This window comes from Oryzias melastigma, linkage group LG3 (genome assembly GCF_002922805.2).
Source record: "Oryzias melastigma strain HK-1 linkage group LG3, ASM292280v2, whole genome shotgun sequence".
Lineage (NCBI taxonomy): Eukaryota > Metazoa > Chordata > Actinopteri > Beloniformes > Adrianichthyidae > Oryzias > Oryzias melastigma.
In genome coordinates, this window is record NC_050514.1 from 16,832,397 (window position 1) to 16,851,233 (window position 18,837).

An 18,837-nucleotide genomic window follows, 5' to 3' on the forward strand; every position below is an offset into this window, starting at 1 on the left:
GAACTAAATCTTCATTACATTATTTTAAATAATCCCATGATTATTTCTCAAAATTTCCAACACTTAGGTCACAGCATAATCATTTAGAAAGATACTCCGTTAAATATGTTTTCAATAAAATACGAGAAACTTGCAATGAACATTATTTAATGTTAATTATTAATAGTTTGAATGAGAAAGCTTTAACTGCAAGGTTTTAAAAAATGAAAAATACTTCTTGGCAAATTTCTCAAGGAGTTTTAAGCCAAAAAATATCTATTTTTAAATGTTTAAAATCTGTTTAGAATGGTTGAACAAAATAATAACTTCATTAAAGTCATTTTGATAGAGTTTGCTCTCATGATATAATGACTCAGCAGCGCTGGATGGAGCAGCTGTGGTTCAAGACGACGGTCAGATCCACATCCTGACGGCGGGCCACTCCACCACAGACGTCGGGGAGATGGAGCCCGTCATGAGCTGCACGCAGTCGCAGAGCAAACAGGATCTGCGTGTCACCATGCTGAAAAAAGGTACTGAGAAAGCTCCTGTCTCAGCAGACAGAGGAGGTCACATGTACTCACATGTACTCACATGTACTTTCAGTATTTTACTAAACTGAAGATTCAAAAAGAAAAAGATTAATTCAGAAAAATATTCATTTTTTATTTTTTGTATCTGATCACAAATTGTAATGGTTTTAAATTACAGTGTTTTTTACTTTTTCTTTTTTTTTTCTTTTAGTTTCCTTACAAAGATTGTTATTTTTTCATGTTGTCCTGCTTGGACCGTTTTGTTGCCTTTATTTTGGTCCAAAGTGTTTATATTTACTCAGTTTACTTGTTTTTTTATGGTGGTCAAACCAAATTTCTTTAAAAAGATTTTTACAATATTCCACTTTTTTCATTCAGTTTTCAGTTTAAACAAAAAATTATAAACTAATCAAGTCTGATACCTCTGTAACTTTAAGCAGCTTTAAATAAATAATAACTGGGTTGAATCTCTATGATGACTGTTACGATCAAAGTGCTTTTCTGCAAGATAATAAAAAGATGAGAAAAAGCTTTTTAATAAACATGCAGGTCTTTTAGACAATAAGTAAAATACAGTAAAATACAATAAGATTTAATATATCAGAATAACAAAGAAATGTATCTCGTTTTTGTGACAATCACTGTTGTAATAACCAGAGAAGAGAGAAGCCGAAAGGTGAACAACTGCAATAATGATTTGGCAGTTTTCTGTCTCTGTTTTTTGTTTTTTCATCCAGCTAAAACCTTTATCTCTGATCAGTATTGGACACTCTTCTAACAAACACCACCAAAATGGAATCTTCCATTAAGTCAGACTTTTGGCAAAGAAGAAGTGACAAAAAGTCGCTTTTTTTAAACAGTTACTTGAGTTTAGACAAACAATAGAGACACTAAAGTCATATAAATGAAGCACAGATAGTTTATCAAGTGTCTCCAGAATGTGATGTCTGCTTAATAAAGCTCCAAAATTCTGTTACATGTGAATAACCAGAACTTTGACAAATCTGAAACATAAAGTCTAAGTATCTTCTGCTACATGTCCCCTTTTTTACTGTCTTTTGCGGTTTGTGTCACAGTTTTCTGGTTTTCTTCTCTTTTTTGTTGTTCTCCTCTCCCAGGACCTCATTACAAAAATGATGCAATAACAACAAGCCAACAGAAATCCTTTAATGAAATGATCAGATAATAAAGTAATATTCCAAGTATGCGTCATATGTAGACTTGCACAATTAGTCACAGCATTGCCAGGCAACTGGCCTGACATTTTTTGGATTTAAACATTAGGCAGTAGGCCTGCAAACAAGTGTTTGGTGAGTATCTGCATTATTTGGAGAAAAAAATGACTTCAAGTTTTTTTAAAAAGCGTTATTTGACATGTTTTAAATAACCTCTAGAAGTGTAGACATTTCACTTAACAACTTCAAAATGAATCAATGTTTCTTCCAGGTATATCCAGCAGCATGAATTTTGATGAAGAAGAGGATGATGAAGATGAAATTAGCTCCAGCTCTTCACAGCTCAACAGCAACACCAGACCGGGCTCTGCTACCAGCAAGAAGTCGAGCAAGGTGAAATGACTCTCCTCCTCCCCAAAAGCCATCAAGTGCCACAAGCTAGATTCAATTTGTCCCAAAAGAATTTAACATTTAAAGTCTCAATCCAAAGGAGTAAATTTGCATTTTGAAACCCTTTCTTGGTGTTTATGTAACTGAAAAAGGTTTTTTCTCAGAGCACTGAACAGCAAATGTTAGCAGCAAGTTTTGACAGCGTTTACCTGATGTAACTCCAAACGTGTGGGAGAAAGAAACTCTTCTTCGAATCCAGACTGCATCTGAATCACCTGCACCTGATGTGCAGTGCCTTGTGGGAAGGCGGATGTAGGAGTCAGTGAAATTTACGTAAACAAACCTTCTTTTTCTGAAGTTCTTATGCATTCCAGTTATGAACAATACACAAGATTTGGTATTTTTTAGGGGATTTAGATGTAATTATTTAGGTTTGATTCAATGTTAGAGTCATATCGTGAGAAGTCGAGGCAGAAAGCTGCTTTCTTTGTAAAGTGAGGCAGGAGCCATGCAGAGGTGAAGCGGTCGACCTCAGGTCGGAGGATTGGAGGTTCCAACATTGATCCTGATGGTTACAGGTTGGCGCCAGTATTAATCAAAAACAGGATTCGAGAGCGAACAGTGTCTGAATGTGTTTGGTTAAATGGGACTATGACTGTAAAATGCTTTGGGCCTTCTAAAAAGGTAATAAAGAACCATTTACCATTTAGTGTCCATAACATTGCAAAATCAATCAGTTCCATTAAAATTTGCACAGATTGCTGTGCTCGCTTAGATAATGTGGATAGCTGAAAAAGTTTAGCTTCTGATCTTTTGTCTTGCTGTGAAGGAACGACCAGACGACATTTAATTGTAGAGCGTATGTGGGTGCAGGCATGAACACCTGGACCACAGCGTTCAGGTACAGTGGAGATGTGGAGGTCACCACTCTGTAGGCGAGTGTCAGGGCTTTGAATCTGATGGAAGCTGGTATTTTTAGCGTTAAAATACTTTTTCTGGTTTAATAACATGACACTTGTTGCTTTACATTTGTCCACGGCTCTAATTTTTTCTTTTTTATGTTTTTTTTTATAAATGTTTTAGTTTCAGTCATGCATGCTGCTCTCCTGCATGTTGGATCCTACACCGCCAGTTTCGGACAACAGATTTACTAGGGATGCAACAATATTCAACATAAAACCGAACCGTTGGATAATTCAATACGACATTTTTCACAATACACATTTAATTTATCCCGACCACTCTAAGGCGCCTTAGGGGTGTCTGCTGCAAAAAATCCCCGCCCACCCCCTCCTTGTCAGAAACTACTTTGCCCCTCCTACGGTAGTCGGATAATGAAAGTTTAGCTAAATCCTAAAAACAACTGAGATACTTATTTATTTATTCATTTTTTGTGCAAAAAATGCAAAGCTAAATGAATATAGGACTGACAGCTGAGAAATACTGCACCTCACCTGTGTTGCTGTTGTTTATTTGGATGAGTAAGTCAGTTCTAAATATTTTAAATTGATTCAGTTTAGAGAACTGCTTAAATTGTTGCAGTTCATATAAGTTGTAATGTTTACAAAAGTTCTATATAAATGTGATTCTGCGATAAGTGCCAAGAACTGAGCACTTGAAAAGATCTGAATTTTTGTTATCATATTTCTCTTTGCAAAATAAATCTTCACATGTGGAATAGTAAGATTTTATCCTATGATACATATCTTACCGTGACGCTCATATCGAGGTACGTATCAAACCGTGAGCAAACTGTATCATTTCATCCCTAATATCTCCATATCAGGCAACTATATTAGTGTTTGTGTGCAAATCATGTTAAAATCCTATAATTCAAATAATCCATCTTCCAAACTCGCTGAATCCCTTTCAGGGAAGCTGGAGCCTATTCTAGCTTCTGTGGACGAAGGCGAGGTTACTCCTGTATGGTTTGCCCGTCCAAGATTACAGGTCCAGATTAAATTAAAATGATTGTTCTTTGTTTTATTTAAGTTCCACCAAATATCTTGTGTTAGTCACTTTAGTCACAATGAAGCTTAAGGAATCAAACTGAAAGTTAATCAGATATTTTTAGCGCTAGGTTAGCACATTGATGGCTATGTCTGATTCTCTCACTATTTAGTGGAATTCTGACACCATACTCTATAAAAGCCTAACAAACGTGAACATTTCACAAAGACTATTTATGAATCGGTTGTGTTCAGATTATACATTTATAAAATTCTGGTCTTTTTTTCAGTCTACTGAGCATCAGTGCACGCTTGTTTTTTGCAGAGACTTGAATTTTGGAACTTGGACACCTCAACAAAATGGTGACCAGCTATTATAGTGCACTAAGTAGTGAGTAGTGAATTGGGACGTAGTAGATAAATGGTGCTGGATGAGCTGAGTACATCCAGAGGCTTTAGCTCTGAGATCAAGATCTGAGCTTGTGTATGTAACAGAGAAACCTCAGAGACTCTGATTGAAGTTAAACTAAACCTTTTTTTAAAAGAAATCCAGATGGAGGATATGAATCATTTTATGAAATGTGTTTATAAAGAAGCGGCTGCAGTCAAATGACTAAAAACGGTGAAAAAAATCATAACAGATTTGTTGCAAATTGGATCCGACCAAGTTGCGGTGACAATCTTTGCTCCTCTTCTCTTTCAGTCTACTCAATCTCCTTGTTTCAGACGGAGTGTGCTCATTTAGAGTCCCTGGGGACAGTTTGATCTTCAGCCTCATTACTTTACTTGATCTGGTTTTAATGAAAGTCAGCTCCTCAGCATCACTCTCTGGCGCCTCCTCTCACCCTGAGTGCTCTGCTCTCCCCCACAGGAGGTGGCCTCAGCGACCACTCCACCGGTCAATGAACCTGCTATCGACGTGGACGACCTGGAGGAGTTTTCTTTGCGGCCCGCTCCACAGGGGGTCAGAGTGAAGTGCAGAATCACCAGAGACAAGAAGGGCATGGACAGAGGCATGTACCCCACATATTATCTGCACCTGGAGAGGGAGGACGGCAAGAAGGTAAGAATGCTTTCTCCGTGGTGCTGCAGTACAACAGACTTGTACTGTTTTTGCCTTTAAGATATTTACGTTTGACACGTTTTGTACCTGTTGGTTTGATTCCACCTCGTTACAGGTGTTCCTGTTAGCTGGGAGGAAAAGGAAAAAGAGCAAAACTTCCAATTACCTCATCTCCATTGATCCTACCGATTTGTCTCGTGGTGGAGAGAGTTTCATTGGTAAACTGAGGTAATTCCTTAAAAGCTTTTGTCTCATAAATTGTTCTTTTGACTATTTGCATTAATTTATTTCTATGTGCTTAGTTAAAAAAGAATCTGGAGAGCTAATGATAGTTAGCATGTTTTTCATGGTTACTTAAAATCCAACTAATATTCTGTGAGAGTTAGCAGGAAAGTGAGTAGGGACGTGATTGGTAGAGGCTGCTTCAGAGCACGAGGAGAGGCTTAAAAAACTCTTCTGCAGTGTAATCAAAAAGGCTCTGTGGAGCCTTTCAACTCTCTGAGCTGCCTGACTGTTGGCGGCTGCTCTGCTCAAACCTTTACAGGCCCAATCCCGCCTGAATGATGGGGTTGTAAATTTGAAGGAACACTGAGCTTTCATCTATTTCTTCTCAAGAGCCTCTGAGGGGGATTGATCTCACTGAGGTGTGGCTTAAAGAGGAAAAAAACACCCTTTTTCATACTGTTGGAGACTTGATTCTGCAAACTTTTACTGATTTTTTTCCTAATTTTTTAATCAAAACCTAACAAAAGTAGAATATTTCTTTTGGACTGTTAACATTAATCACCTTTATTTTCACAAACCACGTGATTTTATAACTGTATACGTCCGACTTTTTGTTTTTAAACACCAGAATTAGCATTTTAGAAATATTTATTTAAAGAGTTCTTCAGTTTGGAGGGAATGTTAAAGTCTTTTTTTATTTTTCCTGTCTTTTAGATTAAAGTCCCACTCTAATCATCTTATGATCCATTATAAAACTGTTTCCAGTTGTCTTTTAATGATGATTTTGCCATTTTTAGACAAAATTATTAAACCTTTTTAAGAACACAGTGTCTGCAGAGCTGCAGGAGTTTATGGGTCAAATTTGGATGAATAAAAAAAAAAGATTTTACATTTGAATTAAAAAATGTGAAAATTTAAGAAAAGTTTTAAACAATCACAGATTGTAAACTTGAAGGAATTATTGAAAATTGACAAAAATAAAATAGTAAATTTGAAAATCTGTTTTGTAAATTGAAAGAAATATTGAAAAGTTATTGAAAAAGTTTGGCTACCAGGACATGATTTCCCATCGGGATACTTTTTTTTTCTTTCTCAAACGTACAATGTCTTATTTTTAATATTTTTCTTTCACTTTAAGCTGATCCAAATTTGACCCTATAGGAATTTATCAGAAAAAATCATGAGAAAAAGACACAAGAGCCTGTTAAAAGCTACAAAAACATTATTGTATTGGATTGGGTCTTTAAAACAACACTATAGGTTTATGAATGACATCAGGTTTTTCTTAAAACACATAACAGTACCCCAGATATCTAAGCAGAGACTGAAAGTAACTGTGATGAAGCTTAACAACACTAAGGTTATTTAAAGCTATAAATGTAATTATCTTTTGTGGGATACATAATTGATATAATATATCCTGTAGATTTTCAATGTGTGGGTTAAATATGAAATGAAATGCAATTCCATTTTGTCTGTGTTAAAATTTGACCTGAAAATATTTTAGAATTAAATAAATACAAAAATTCTGAAAGCATTGGTAAAGTAAGACAAAACATTTGCATTTTTTGTGCTTTGAAAATGCAAGAAAGCAGACAGAAGGAAATATTGTGCACAAAAAGGTAAAACAGCATCTTAAAGGTTAAACTGTAAAAACTCTGCAGTTTTCAAACCGAATGATTCATGCAGAAATTCTCCATCAAAGTCCCCTTCAGTTTGTTTTTTGTTTTACTTTAAGCTGAAACAATACGTTCAAATGTTCCTTTGCAGGTCCAACCTCATGGGAACCAAGTTCACCGTATATGACAATGGTCTGAACCCCATGAAGAGCACCACCAGCCTCGAAGCCAGCATTCTACGACAAGAGCTAGCGGCAATTTGCTATGTAAGTGAAAGCAGTTATAAAACAACTTGACCTACACTGAATATTAATGTTTAATGTCTTACTTTTTCACTTAATCTAGGAAACCAATGTGTTAGGATTTAAAGGACCTCGCAAGATGAGTGTGATCATTCCAGGAATGAACATGGACCATGAGCGAGTGTCTATACGCCCACGAAATGTATGTCGCACATCGGTTTGAAATTCCACCGACATCTAGCATAGCGTCTGATAACTGATGTGGAGATGTTCATGTGAAGAAATGCTGTTCTTATTTAATGCAGGACCATGAATCATTGCTGGCCAGGTGGCAGAACAAGAACACGGAGAGCGTGATTGAACTTCACAACAAGACGCCTGTGTGGAACGATGACACACAGTCCTACGTGCTCAACTTCCACGGCAGAGTCACTCAGGCTTCTGTTAAGAATTTTCAAATTATTCATGACAATGACCGTAAGTTCCACCTGCGTTTGCTGGTTTCTCTTTGAAGTCAAAGTGGAGAATAAACCTGGAGAGCACAGGTGGAGATGTGAGGCGGATTCTCTATTTATGAACCCATTTTCTTCACTTTCTAATGGCAGGTTGTGAGTGTGAAGCCAGACAGTTCTATGCAACATTCACCACACTGGGACTAGTCTTTTCTTTGATGTTTGAACTGTGGTGAACTCAAACATTTTCTTTTAATTTTCGTCTCTTTAAATTTGAGTCAGATGATTTCAGGGAGAGAAGCAGGACGGCTCTAAAAGTCTACAGGGGGCGGTACACAAGCTTTTTTGGGACTGACACTTCAGTTTCTAATTAAAGCTTTAATCAAAGTCAGTGATTGTAACCATGACAGCACTAATACTTTTATTTCAAAACTTAGGTTTTCATTGCATGTTTTCTGTGTGAATGTGCAACATATAATTTGGTTTTATTCTCTGGGGTGAAAAAACTATTTTTGTACTCAGATTCTGTAAATGTTTCCACTTAAAAAGATGAGACTGGTCTGTGATGTTCACTGTTGATACACTTCAACCCGGGCAAGTGATCTAGATGGTCTCTTTATTCCATTTTCTAATATTTGCTCCAACAGTTGATGATCAAGCTGCTTGCTTATTACAAACTGGTTCATCCCAGTCTTGTTCAAGCCCACACTCTTGTCCCTGGTGTCCTTTGATAGCTCTTTGGTCTTGGTGGAGAGGTTACAGTCTGGTTGTTTAAAGGTGGGGGCAGGTTTTTTTTTTATTATATATAGATAGCCAGTTCAAACAGGTGTCATTAATACAGGTAATCATTGGAGGATAGAAGAGCTTCTTCAAGAAGAGGTACCAGTTTTGTGAGGGACACAGTTCTGGCTTGTTTGTAGGAGCTGAATTCATATTTTCCACCATTATACAAATAAATAATTTAATAACTATGCTATGTGGTTTTCTAGATTCCTATTTTACATTCAGTGTCACAGTTACACATTAAAGACCTCTCTCATCTTTTTAAGTGGGAAAAATGAAGGATCGGTGACTTTCTTGCCCCACCTTGAAGGGAATTGCAAAAACCCACAGACAGGCTCTTTGGTCTTTTCTTAAATTGAGGTGATAATTAGTTAATTGACTGTCAGATAAAATGCAACAATTCAAGAAAAAGTTTTGTGGTGACAAAAAGAAATCAGAATAAAACATGAACAAACTAAACTCTAAAGGGTTTATGTTTCAACTTACAGATTTTCTATGTGTATTTGATGCTTTCAGTTTGTATTCATGGACTTTAAAGAGTGACTTAGAGTTTTTGTTCATGTGTTTCTGTTTGTCCCCAGCGGACTACATCGTCATGCAGTTCGGCCGTGTAGCAGAGGACGTCTTCACCATGGACTATAACTACCCGATGTGTGCCCTGCAAGCCTTTGCCATTGCCCTCTCTAGCTTTGACAGCAAGCTAGCCTGTGAATAGACTCCAGCCTGAACGAACACTCAGAGAGGAGCTGATCAACACGTCCTTAAGGGCTGTCTGTGTGTCCCTGGGACTGCTTCCACGTTCTCTACATCAGAGCACCTTGGAGGTTCTGCATTTCCCAAAAAAAGAAAAAAAAGCTTTTTTTTTTTTGGTCTTCTGTTTTATGTGTGTTTCAAAGAGTGTGGAAGGAGAGAGGGGTTGGGGGGTATTTCAGGATAGTCCTGATTATTGGAAAAGACCAAGCACAAAGAGAAATCCACTTGCCAAATTAAATTAATTTGTCTGGATAACTAGTCTCCTAACTAGTGTTCTTTTGTGCTGTTGCAGCATTTTGATAGCCAGCATTGTTCCTTTATGTAGTAGATGTAGAAATGTATAGTTTTCCTGTGAATTCTTAATAATAGCTGGTTCAATTTTTCATTTTGACTGGTTTTTCTGTCACAAAAACCACACAAATCTTGCTTTATCATGCATGAATTCTGCTTTTATTGGTATAAATCAAAACACAACATGCATGAAGATGTATTTATTTTATTGCATTATTTTTATGGTGTTTTCTGCTGTCATTGTAACATCAGGGTCGGCTTCATGGAGCAAATCCACAGTCAGAAGAAAATCCTCTTGTGAATCAAATAAAAAAGGGCAAAGAGAAAACATTGATTCAAAGTGACATGGATGTGAATGTAAAGGATGATGGTGCACTTTACTTTAAAAACCTGTGATGAAGGACATTCTGCTGTACATACTTTGTTGTGCCTTTGAAGACTAATTCTGGTGTTGAACTTGGAACCGGGCTTGAACTGCTCTATAGGTTTCCTCATTCATGCGTACATTATTCAGAATTCCATTTTGTAGCACAGATTTCATCCAAACAGGCAAAACCTGCAAAGAAATATTTATCCAAGGAACAACTTCCATTTTAAATTCAAATCTTGTGATTATTATTATGCATATCACAGAAATAAGCTTTTACAAAGTAACCTATGTTTGGGTAAAAGCTTTCAAAGTCACTTAAGCGCAGGGTTTGTACGTGCATCCTCCACTATCTGCTTGAAACAAAATGTACCAAACAGAGATTTTCACAAATCCAAACACTCTAAATCCAGCACACACTTTCCATCTCTTGCGTTAAACCTTTCTGCTTCACTGAGGTGCAGACTGACACGCTCCTCATTTGGCTGACGGCAAGTTTCTGCATTGCAGGGCGTTCACTGTTTTGCTAAATATTATTCCTGTGTTCCTGTTTCTTATTATGGGACAGTCTCTTTTCTCAGTTGTATGATGGTAACTTTTTGTATTCTGCAGCCAATTAAAAGAAAAAAAAAATGAGCTGAATGGCAGCAAAAAACAATCTCCGGCACCACTATTGTTACTGTGGATTATGAAGAAATCTTTATCAAATGTGCTATTCTTGTACTCGATATTTGGAAATTGTTGATACTCTTACTGTAAAGGAAGCAAAGGCTCTTTCATTTTTGTTAGTGCTGTTGTCCTACTGTACAAAAAAGACATGTTTTTTTTTTGTGATAGTATAGACACAATTCTTTGTTCATGAAAAATAAACTTACATGGGATCAAACTATTTGTTCTTTTTTCTATTAAAAATAAAGTTAGCTGTCACCTTGTTTTGGGACTTCTTTATTCTGTTGAGGTAAAGCTTGTGTGATGCACAAAGTAGGCATTTAGGCTCCACAAAATCCTAGTCATTCTCAACAGTACTGACAAAAAGATAAATGCAACCATTTATTTCCTGCAAGAATGAATTAATTAAGCTTTAATTGTCATATCCAAAATCAACACAAAGAACCGTTTAATTTGCTAAAATTAATCAAGATGTACTCATGCTAGCTGCACACGGGTCCATGCTAACTGCTAAAGCTAATCACTATAGATGAACTACTGTGATTAGTGTTTGCATGCTAGCTGCTAAAGCTAATCACTGGATGAACTACTGTGAAAATAAAGAAATGTCAACATAAATACTATTTCAAATTAATTAGCTTTTTGCTAAATTAGGCTGTACGAAGCCTAAATAAACGATGAAAGCTATTTAATACAGAGAAAAGGCAGGATGCTGGGATACCTAGTGCTTAAGCAGGACATTTGCAAACGAAAGATAAGTATTCCTGACTAAAGTAGGCTATTTATGACTTTCAAAGATTGTGTTTAATGAGTTGACAGTTTTTGGTTGTAATTTTTAAAAAAAGAAGAAAAACATAATAATTCAAAATTTATTAAAGTGACCAAAACCAATCACTCATCATCTAAAGGTACTAAAAATTTTTTTACACCACAGTGATTGACATAATTTAAATATATAAAGAGTGTCTTTCAGTATTTACACAATGAGAATTCACCAACAGATGTTTCTAATTAAACTGTTGAAGTGACCTGGAATCGGAATAACTGAGAACACCTGTGTGGACACACAGAGTGGCTATGTCCAAATTCCCACTCTAATCTCTAACTACTAAAAAAACTATATAGTGCCCTGGATTTTAAAAGCAATTCAGACACCATGCTCACTGCTTTTTTTTTTGTTTTGTTTTTTTTTTTTGTACATGGAGGATATGACGTCACAGATTTCAGGAAGTGAAAATCTAATTATTACAAATATTTAATGATATCTATTTATAAATCCACTGTGTTCTGATGATGAAAATGTGCATAGTTTGTTTAAAAAAAGATACATTTAAACATTTTTTTTCTGCAAAAATTGTTCAAAAGCAATGCATTATGGTCTATATTTTCTAATATTGTGAGTATAGATGTACACTTGTTTTTCAAAAAGACTTCTGGGAAATTTCTAGTGCAGTCTATTTTGAAATTGTAGATTTGGACAGCAATACAAAATAGTGAATAGTGAGGGAATTTGGACAAAGCCTGTGTTTGTGTACCACTGAGCATATACGAGAACTGGACTGAGTGACGCCTAGGATTCTGAACAGGAAGTACCCACCAGTCCCAAAAAGCCAAAATCCCACAGACTTCTTTTGAGAAATTAACAGCTCAGTCATTATACTTGTCAAAATAACCATACTTCCACACTCGCTCTGCTACTTTTTTAACATGTTTTTGCTAACCCTATTTGTTTTGAAAGTTATTTAAGTTATAAACTGGCCAATCAGGTGCCTCATTTCAAACGTTCAAAACTTTTGATTGACAGATTCTCCTGAGACAGTTTTTAAATGTTAGGGGTGTGGACTGCTGATTGGTGGGATTGGTTGCCATGGAAATGGTGACTGACTGTTTCCAACATGGTCGCGCATGAATTGTGACTGAATTGATTTCATTTTGTTGTTAGTCATTTTCTATGAGTGATGTCACACTCACACAATCCAGTTCTCTTATACAGTCAGTGGTGTGTACCTGAGCTCTTGAAGGTGGGAAGGCCCAGTCACACAGAAGTAGACATCTTAAGACTAAACACTGCTTAACAAAAGCACAACAAGAAGAGGCTCTCACATTAAGTATTAAAGGAAACTTGTGTTTAAACTGCATCTGCTCTCATTTTTGGCTGAATAATAAACACATCGGGGTTAAGTGTCGACACAGGCGGGTTGACCGTGTGCTTGAAGGGTAAATTCAAACACAATGAGCATCTTCACGTATCTCTCCTGTTCCTCATCCTCAGTCCGCTCACCCCGACCTCCTTGGGTATTTCCGTGTGGATTTCAGCTTCCTCCTCCTCCTCCTCCGGGCTCAGCAGATACTCTTCAATGTCCTCCTCTGCCTCTTCGTCTGGGTTGGAATACTCCTCACAACTGAAAAGCAGGTTTTCTGCTTCCATCAGCGGATCATCATCTTCAGCTTCCTCCTCGTCCTCCATCTCTGTTTCCTCATCTTCTTCCTCCACGTCTTCTTCTTTTTCTTCCTCTTCCTCCTCGGTGTCCTGTTTGGGGTAGTGGAAGACTCGTTTTTGGTCGCTGAAGGTTATTTGCTTTTTTCCTTCACGGTAACTCTGCAGCTCTTTGCTTACTTCCAAACCAAGTCTCTCCTGTCTCGTTTCATCAGTGCGCTGAGGGGAGGGGAGCAAGTGCTTTTTTTCCTCTTCTTCTTCCTCCTCCACATTCTCATCAATTCCTTCTTCTACGTTCTCAATTTCCTCCTCCAAAATTTCCACTTCTTCCTCTTCCTCCTCATCTGTTGCTTCATCTTCTTCTGTGTCCTCTTCTTCCTCATCTTCCTCTTGCACTGTGGAGAGTTTTCTTGCTGTCATTTCTTCCTCCACTTGCTCCATCCGCTCTGCCAGAGCCTCTGGAGTTTGCTGGCAGGGAGGTTCGTTTAGCGTGGCCATGTTGACTCTATGTCGGCGGCATGGATTCTCATTTTTAGGGTAGGTCTCCTCTGGGTAGCCTGGGTTAACATACAAAAACCCCAAACTTATAAATAAATGCTCACTGAAGAGAAAACTTTCCATTACAAAAAAGGAGCTGAAAAAACAACTTCAGACCTTCCCAGTCGGCTCCATAGGCCATCTCCTCCGCCTCCATCTCAGGAGACGCTCCGTCCAGACGGCCCTCCTGCATCAGCAGCGTGATCTGTCGAAGCTGCCGCAGCAGCTTCTCCTCCTTCTTTGATATGGAGGTTTTACTCCTCCGCCTCCTGCTACTAAGAACAGGGCAAACACCGACCACATAATGAGGGAGGCTGCAATTATTAGACGCATGCCTTTGAAAGACATCGTCTGTTTGATATGCAATTAATGAATATCGTTGTTCACCTTTCGGCACATCCCCTCAGGGGTCGCCACAGTGAGTCAACTTTCTCTGATCTGCACGTTTGGTTGGGCAGAGAGTTTTACACCCTTCCTGACACAACCCTGTATTTTATACCGGCTGCGGACCAACACAGGGTGACCCAGACTCCGGCGCCCTTGTGGCTACATTGTTAGACAGTAGCATGAAAGGTCACGCCCCTTTGGAAACAAACCCAAAGGGTTTTCCATGTTCCAGTCCTGTATGTAGCCAACTGAGCCATAATGAGTATTGTCATCTAAAAAAGTTGAAAACTCTCCTTTAGAACAGAAGTCCCCAAAATACGGCCCGTGGGCCGGATCCGGCCCTCCTCCACATTTGGTCCGACCCCCCAAAAACTATCAGAGATGCATTTTTTTTTTCCCTCAATCTGACCGGTCTAGACCCCATACATGACTTTTTATTCCACCCCTTTGCACCCTGAACTATGACGGGAAAGGTTGGACTATTTATTGGTTTCATTACGTGAATGCTGTAAAGCATTCCAAAATTTCTGTGAAATGCTAGCTGTTTTGGCTATTTTGGGCTTTTTTTCCCAAAATTTTTAGGCTAATTTTCAGTTTAGCTAATATTTTAGCTTTATGCTAGCTGTTTTGGCAAAATTTGACATTTTACCATTTTTTTTTAGACTAATTTGACACTTAGCTAATCTTTTAGCTACATGCTAGCTGTTTGGCTATTTTAGATTTTTTTTCATTTTTTTAGGCCAATTTGGCATTTTGACCATATTTTAGCTAGCATTTTCAGCTTTATTATTTTCTGTGAAGATTACAGAAATAAATTATTTAAAAATGTGGTTATGTGTGGCTTTCTGGACAGACATTAATGTTTATGTGTAGACTGTAATTGTTACACTTTTTCTGCTTCTTCTTGTTTTTCTTAGCCTATACCGACCCCGGCCCCACATCAGAGAAGAAAACAGTTGTCTGGCCCTCACAAGAAAAAGTTTTGGGACCCCTGCTTTAGAATATTAATTCTCTAAATTCTAAGGGTTTGACGCAAATACAAGATAAACATCTTTTTAGTCAGTACTGATTTCTCCTAGTTAAGTCTTGAAAACGCAGCAAGTGATTAGTTATAATTGAAAACTGATCAAAAAAAATAATCTTTTTCTTTATGTAATATAGATTTTACTGCACAAACATTCAGTGAGAACTTTCATCACACATTACCAGTCAGTTATATTCAAATCATTTGAACTGATTCTGGCCTTGTTTCAAAAAACACTTTTTTTCTGTTTGTGTCTATAGTTTAACAAAATATCACAGGTTTTGAATAAACAAACCCGTCTAATTTACAGTCAAAAATAAACATATCATGCATTGATGAAGTGCTTTGCCTCATTTGCACGTCATGAGTTCATCTGCTAGACATCAGATGAAAATATTTGAGGTGCAACTATGACCGTGCAGACATTCCCACATCATTTATTTAACAATGAACGGTTATTCATGAGATTTATCTGATAGGTTTAACATTCACATTTAGACAATCTGCAATGTCTACCTGACCTTCTTAACTTTTACTGAACTGTTGCATGTTTGCAATAAAATCTGGAAGCAAAGTGTCAAACATTTTAGGCTTTTGGCAGGAATTCCTGTGAGCATGACAGTGGAAGGATGGTGATTTGGGCTTCTTTTGGACTTTAAAGTTGAATTATCTTCTAACTGTTCTATGAGATTAAAGCAAACGTGAAACCATAGGTCAATAATAGCATGTGACAAATATCTTTTTTAAATTAGCAAACAGATTTCAATTTAACTAAACTTAACCAATTCTCTAAAAAAAGTTGTTAATTTAAAATCCAAGGATGTCAGATTTCTCAAGTAATGTTTTACAACAATATTTCCTTTTTAGTCAAACATATTTATTTTTAAATTAAAGTCTAGATTTGACCAAGCTTTTCAAAAATTGCATGTGAAATGTCTCTGCTCTGCAGTGCGTGCTCCGATTTTTCCTAAAAAAGAAATTCTGCTGAGAGAAGACAGTTATTAAACATAAAAGGGAAATTAAAGTTGTCACCTTGAAGAAAAATGGCTCTTCCCGGAGACAATTCTATCCAGCTTCCTCTCTGTTTGCACAAGTCTCTCTTGAAGCTGCGCAAGCTCATAATCTGTTACTGCATGAGAAGAAAAAAAAAACATTATTTTGGGATCAAAGCACAAGGCTGGAAATTGCTCTGTTAAGGAGAGGTTTCTTGTTCAGAACATCATCAATTCTTGTGTTTAGGTTAAAAAAGAATTATCCGCCAAGAAATTATTTACATTTATCTGTAATAAAAAAGTGTAAAAACTGTCATGTGACAAACATGGTAATTTTCTTTAAGTTAGGACTTACTTTTCTTATTTGACACGTTTGCATTTGTAGTGAATTCTCCTGATCGATTTGTCTTCTTGTTGCATGTAAGCTGGGAACATAAACATGATTACAGCAGCAGAATTTACAATTAAACTCAATCAACCATGTATTATTATTTCTAAGAGTTATATAAATTCACTTTTGTAACAAAGATTTCTCATTTTACTTTATCATGATTTGCATAAAGCTGAAATAAAAACTGTTGTATTCGTTTTACACAGCGTACAGTGAGTGTTTACCTTGTACATAATGTAGAGGATGTATAGCAGGATCCCAAAGCCGTACACAGGGATCACCTGAGCCATCAGATTATGTTTTTTGCCTCTTCCACCACTTTTCACTTTTGCCATGGCTTCTACAGTGTGGGTCAGGGAAGGAGAAGGGTTTACGTCCCACTGTTCTGGATCCCCCGATGAAGGCAGCTGGTGCATCATGGGACGGTAGTACCCAGGTCCAACTAAAATGATAAAAAGAAGAGCAAACACAAAAGTTAACACCAGACCGGTTAATGCATTGCAGATTTAAGCAAATACATGTGGATGTAAATAAACAAAGAACACTTGAACATCACATTTTGTCACTGGGTAAAGTTTTTCCTGGAGCTTAAGTGAGTTCTGGGTTTTAGAGATACTGTTGTGTATAGATCAAAATGAGAATCAGAAAGAAAAACAACATGAAATGTACAGACTGATGGTCAACTCACCCCCAAGCATGCCCTTCTCCTTCTTCTCCTTTGGTAAAAGCATCCGGGGCAGGAAGAGGGAAACGCAGAGAACAGAACATGATATGAGAGTGACCTTCTGACAAGTTGTTATAGTCATCTTGACTCAATAAAGTGACAGCCGAGCTCTAGTTATACTTGAACAGTAAAACTAGCATCCACAGATGTTGTCTGTGATGTTGGGATGTTCCAATCCAGATTAGAAGGGATTAAGTTTGATGCGTTCAAGTGCCGTCTGAAATGTTGCCTCTAAATCCCTAAACCTGAATTGTGGAACTTCTTGCTGAATCAATGCTGCATTGATGTGAAATCCATATGATTTATGTGCAGGTAGATAAACACAAACAACATAGTTATGTTACAGCTAAGAGGAATAATGGATTGAGACTACAAGGTATTGACAACAATAAACTATCACTTTACTTGGTTTAGTACAACATAGCAAATGAAGTTAGATTGTAATAAGTTTATTTTGTGGGAAACAAATCAGAAATAATCTAAAAATATGTAAAATTACATGTCTGGGAAAGTAGAAAGAGGTTTTTTTTTTTACTGGAATCTTTTCTTCTCATCCTTATGTGTTTTCCTCAAAGGAGTTAGTCACCTTTTTAAACCACAACAGCCCAACCATTAGATTTTGGATAAATTCAGGTGTATTGAAGTTTTTGAACCTTTAAACATCCAGGACTGATGCTCAATAATGTCATTTAGATTCAGAAAAGTCCATAGTCCTTTAGGAAGAAAGTGGACGATTAAAACTAGGGGTAGGGAAAAATGTATTCTGCGATATATCACAATAAATCGCAGATATACAGATTTTTTTCCATCTAAACCCTCTAACTCTAGTTGGCAGCAGAGCACACAGAGCCTCTTTGAGCAGCTCTACATCAACAACAAGATCTTGCAAGAACCAGCTTGTGTTAAATGTTTAGTCCGCCTCTGGATTTTTGTTGTTATGAGATGTGTATTACTTAGTTTTTATTTGGGAGGGGTACCAAACTGAAACTCTGTGCCACATTGCTACAAATATCAATATACTATGTCACACTAAATCCTACTCTTAAAAAAAGTAAAAAAATTTGTTCTGGTACAATATTTGGATATGTTGCGATACGTATCGTATTGTGAGACATGTATTGAGGTACGTATTGTATTGAAACATCTTGCTAATTCACATCCCTACTAAAAGCAAAAAAAACAAAAACAAATTAAAGCAAAGACAAGAAAAATATTGCAGTGTGTTTCATCTGATGGGTTATAAGACCTCTGATTCATTGACTAAACACACAAACAAAGTGTCGTGTGGATTTATGGATTTACGTGGATGGCTTGAACGCAGCACACGACCTATAAAGCTTTGAGGCGTCCTCTCATCCTGGATGGAGTGTAACTCAAATCAAGCAGCAGCAGATGGCAGTGCAGGCTCAGGCACAAACACACTGCAGGAGGCAAAAGGGAGAGGACCAATGATGAGTCCAGTTGATTTGGATAAAATGGGTTTGATGTGCGTTATATAGGAACACCAAAGCAGGCTGTCAATTTAAAAAAAATAAATTAATAATTGAAAGTTATAGTGTCACGTGTTCCCAAAGTGCTCCTGAAAGTTATATAGGTGCCACCATTTTTCGTTTTTTTAAGTAAAATTTTAATCTTGCAATAAAAAAGTCCAACTTAAAGATCTTCAAATAATTTCTCATTTTAAACCTTTTTTTCTTAGAATCGAAAAAGCTAATTAATCACTGTAAGACGTCCATTTCTGCCTCCCAGCTCTCATCGCTGTAACACTGGGCCATTTAGCCCTATTGTTGTCAGCAGAAGCCAGACTGGCACTCACCTCCCTACAGTTGCAGCTCTGCACTGCTGCATCAGAGTC

The 18,837-nt window shown here is 37.2% G+C and overlaps 2 protein-coding genes across 5 annotated transcripts in view; one reads left to right on the forward strand and one right to left on the reverse strand.

Moving 5' to 3' along the window:
• The window catches only part of tub (TUB bipartite transcription factor), a 46,356-nt gene extending 35,603 nt beyond the window's left edge, over window positions 1-10,753 (forward strand). For 2 of the 4 annotated variants that reach the window (XM_024296005.2, XM_024296007.2), the window contains exons 5-12: window positions 357-512; window positions 1,959-2,080; window positions 4,898-5,089; window positions 5,205-5,317; window positions 7,085-7,199; window positions 7,279-7,377; window positions 7,481-7,652; window positions 8,992-10,753. In XM_024296005.2, coding sequence (XP_024151773.1) covers window positions 357-512; window positions 1,959-2,080; window positions 4,898-5,089; window positions 5,205-5,317; window positions 7,085-7,199; window positions 7,279-7,377; window positions 7,481-7,652; window positions 8,992-9,125 — 1,103 coding nt within the window. In that variant the 3' untranslated portion in view covers window positions 9,126-10,753. The remainder of the gene's footprint in view (window positions 1-356; window positions 513-1,958; window positions 2,081-4,897; window positions 5,090-5,204; window positions 5,318-7,084; window positions 7,200-7,278; window positions 7,378-7,480; window positions 7,653-8,991) is intronic. The other 2 variants (XM_024296006.2, XM_024296008.2) reach the window with 1 other exon arrangement.
• A 1,979-nt stretch (window positions 10,754-12,732) lies between these two features.
• ric3a (RIC3 acetylcholine receptor chaperone a) lies at window positions 12,733-17,064 on the reverse strand. Its single transcript, XM_036216823.1, has 7 exons — window positions 16,947-17,064; window positions 16,483-16,700; window positions 16,223-16,292; window positions 15,908-16,004; window positions 13,582-13,739; window positions 13,342-13,484; window positions 12,733-13,233 (listed from the first exon to the last, which is right to left on the reverse strand). Exons 1-7 carry the CDS (start codon window positions 17,062-17,064, stop codon window positions 12,733-12,735), a joined length of 1,305 nt encoding a protein of 434 aa, XP_036072716.1.
• Window positions 17,065-18,837: the final 1,773 nt, after the last annotated feature.

Excerpts from the sequence above, each read along its gene's own strand:
- ric3a (XM_036216823.1), bottom strand. The coding sequence starts at position 17,064 with ATGACTATAACAACTTGTCAGAAGGTCACTCTCATATCATGTTCTGTT. Across the intron at positions 13,740-15,907 it reads AAGAGCCATTTTTCTTCAAG|TAGCAGGAGGCGGAGGAGTA; the intron begins GTGACAACTTTA and ends CCCTGTTCTTAG. Across the intron at positions 13,234-13,341 it reads AAGTGGAGGAAGAAATGACA|GAAATTGAGAACGTAGAAGA; the intron begins GCAAGAAAACTC and ends ATTTTGGAGGAG.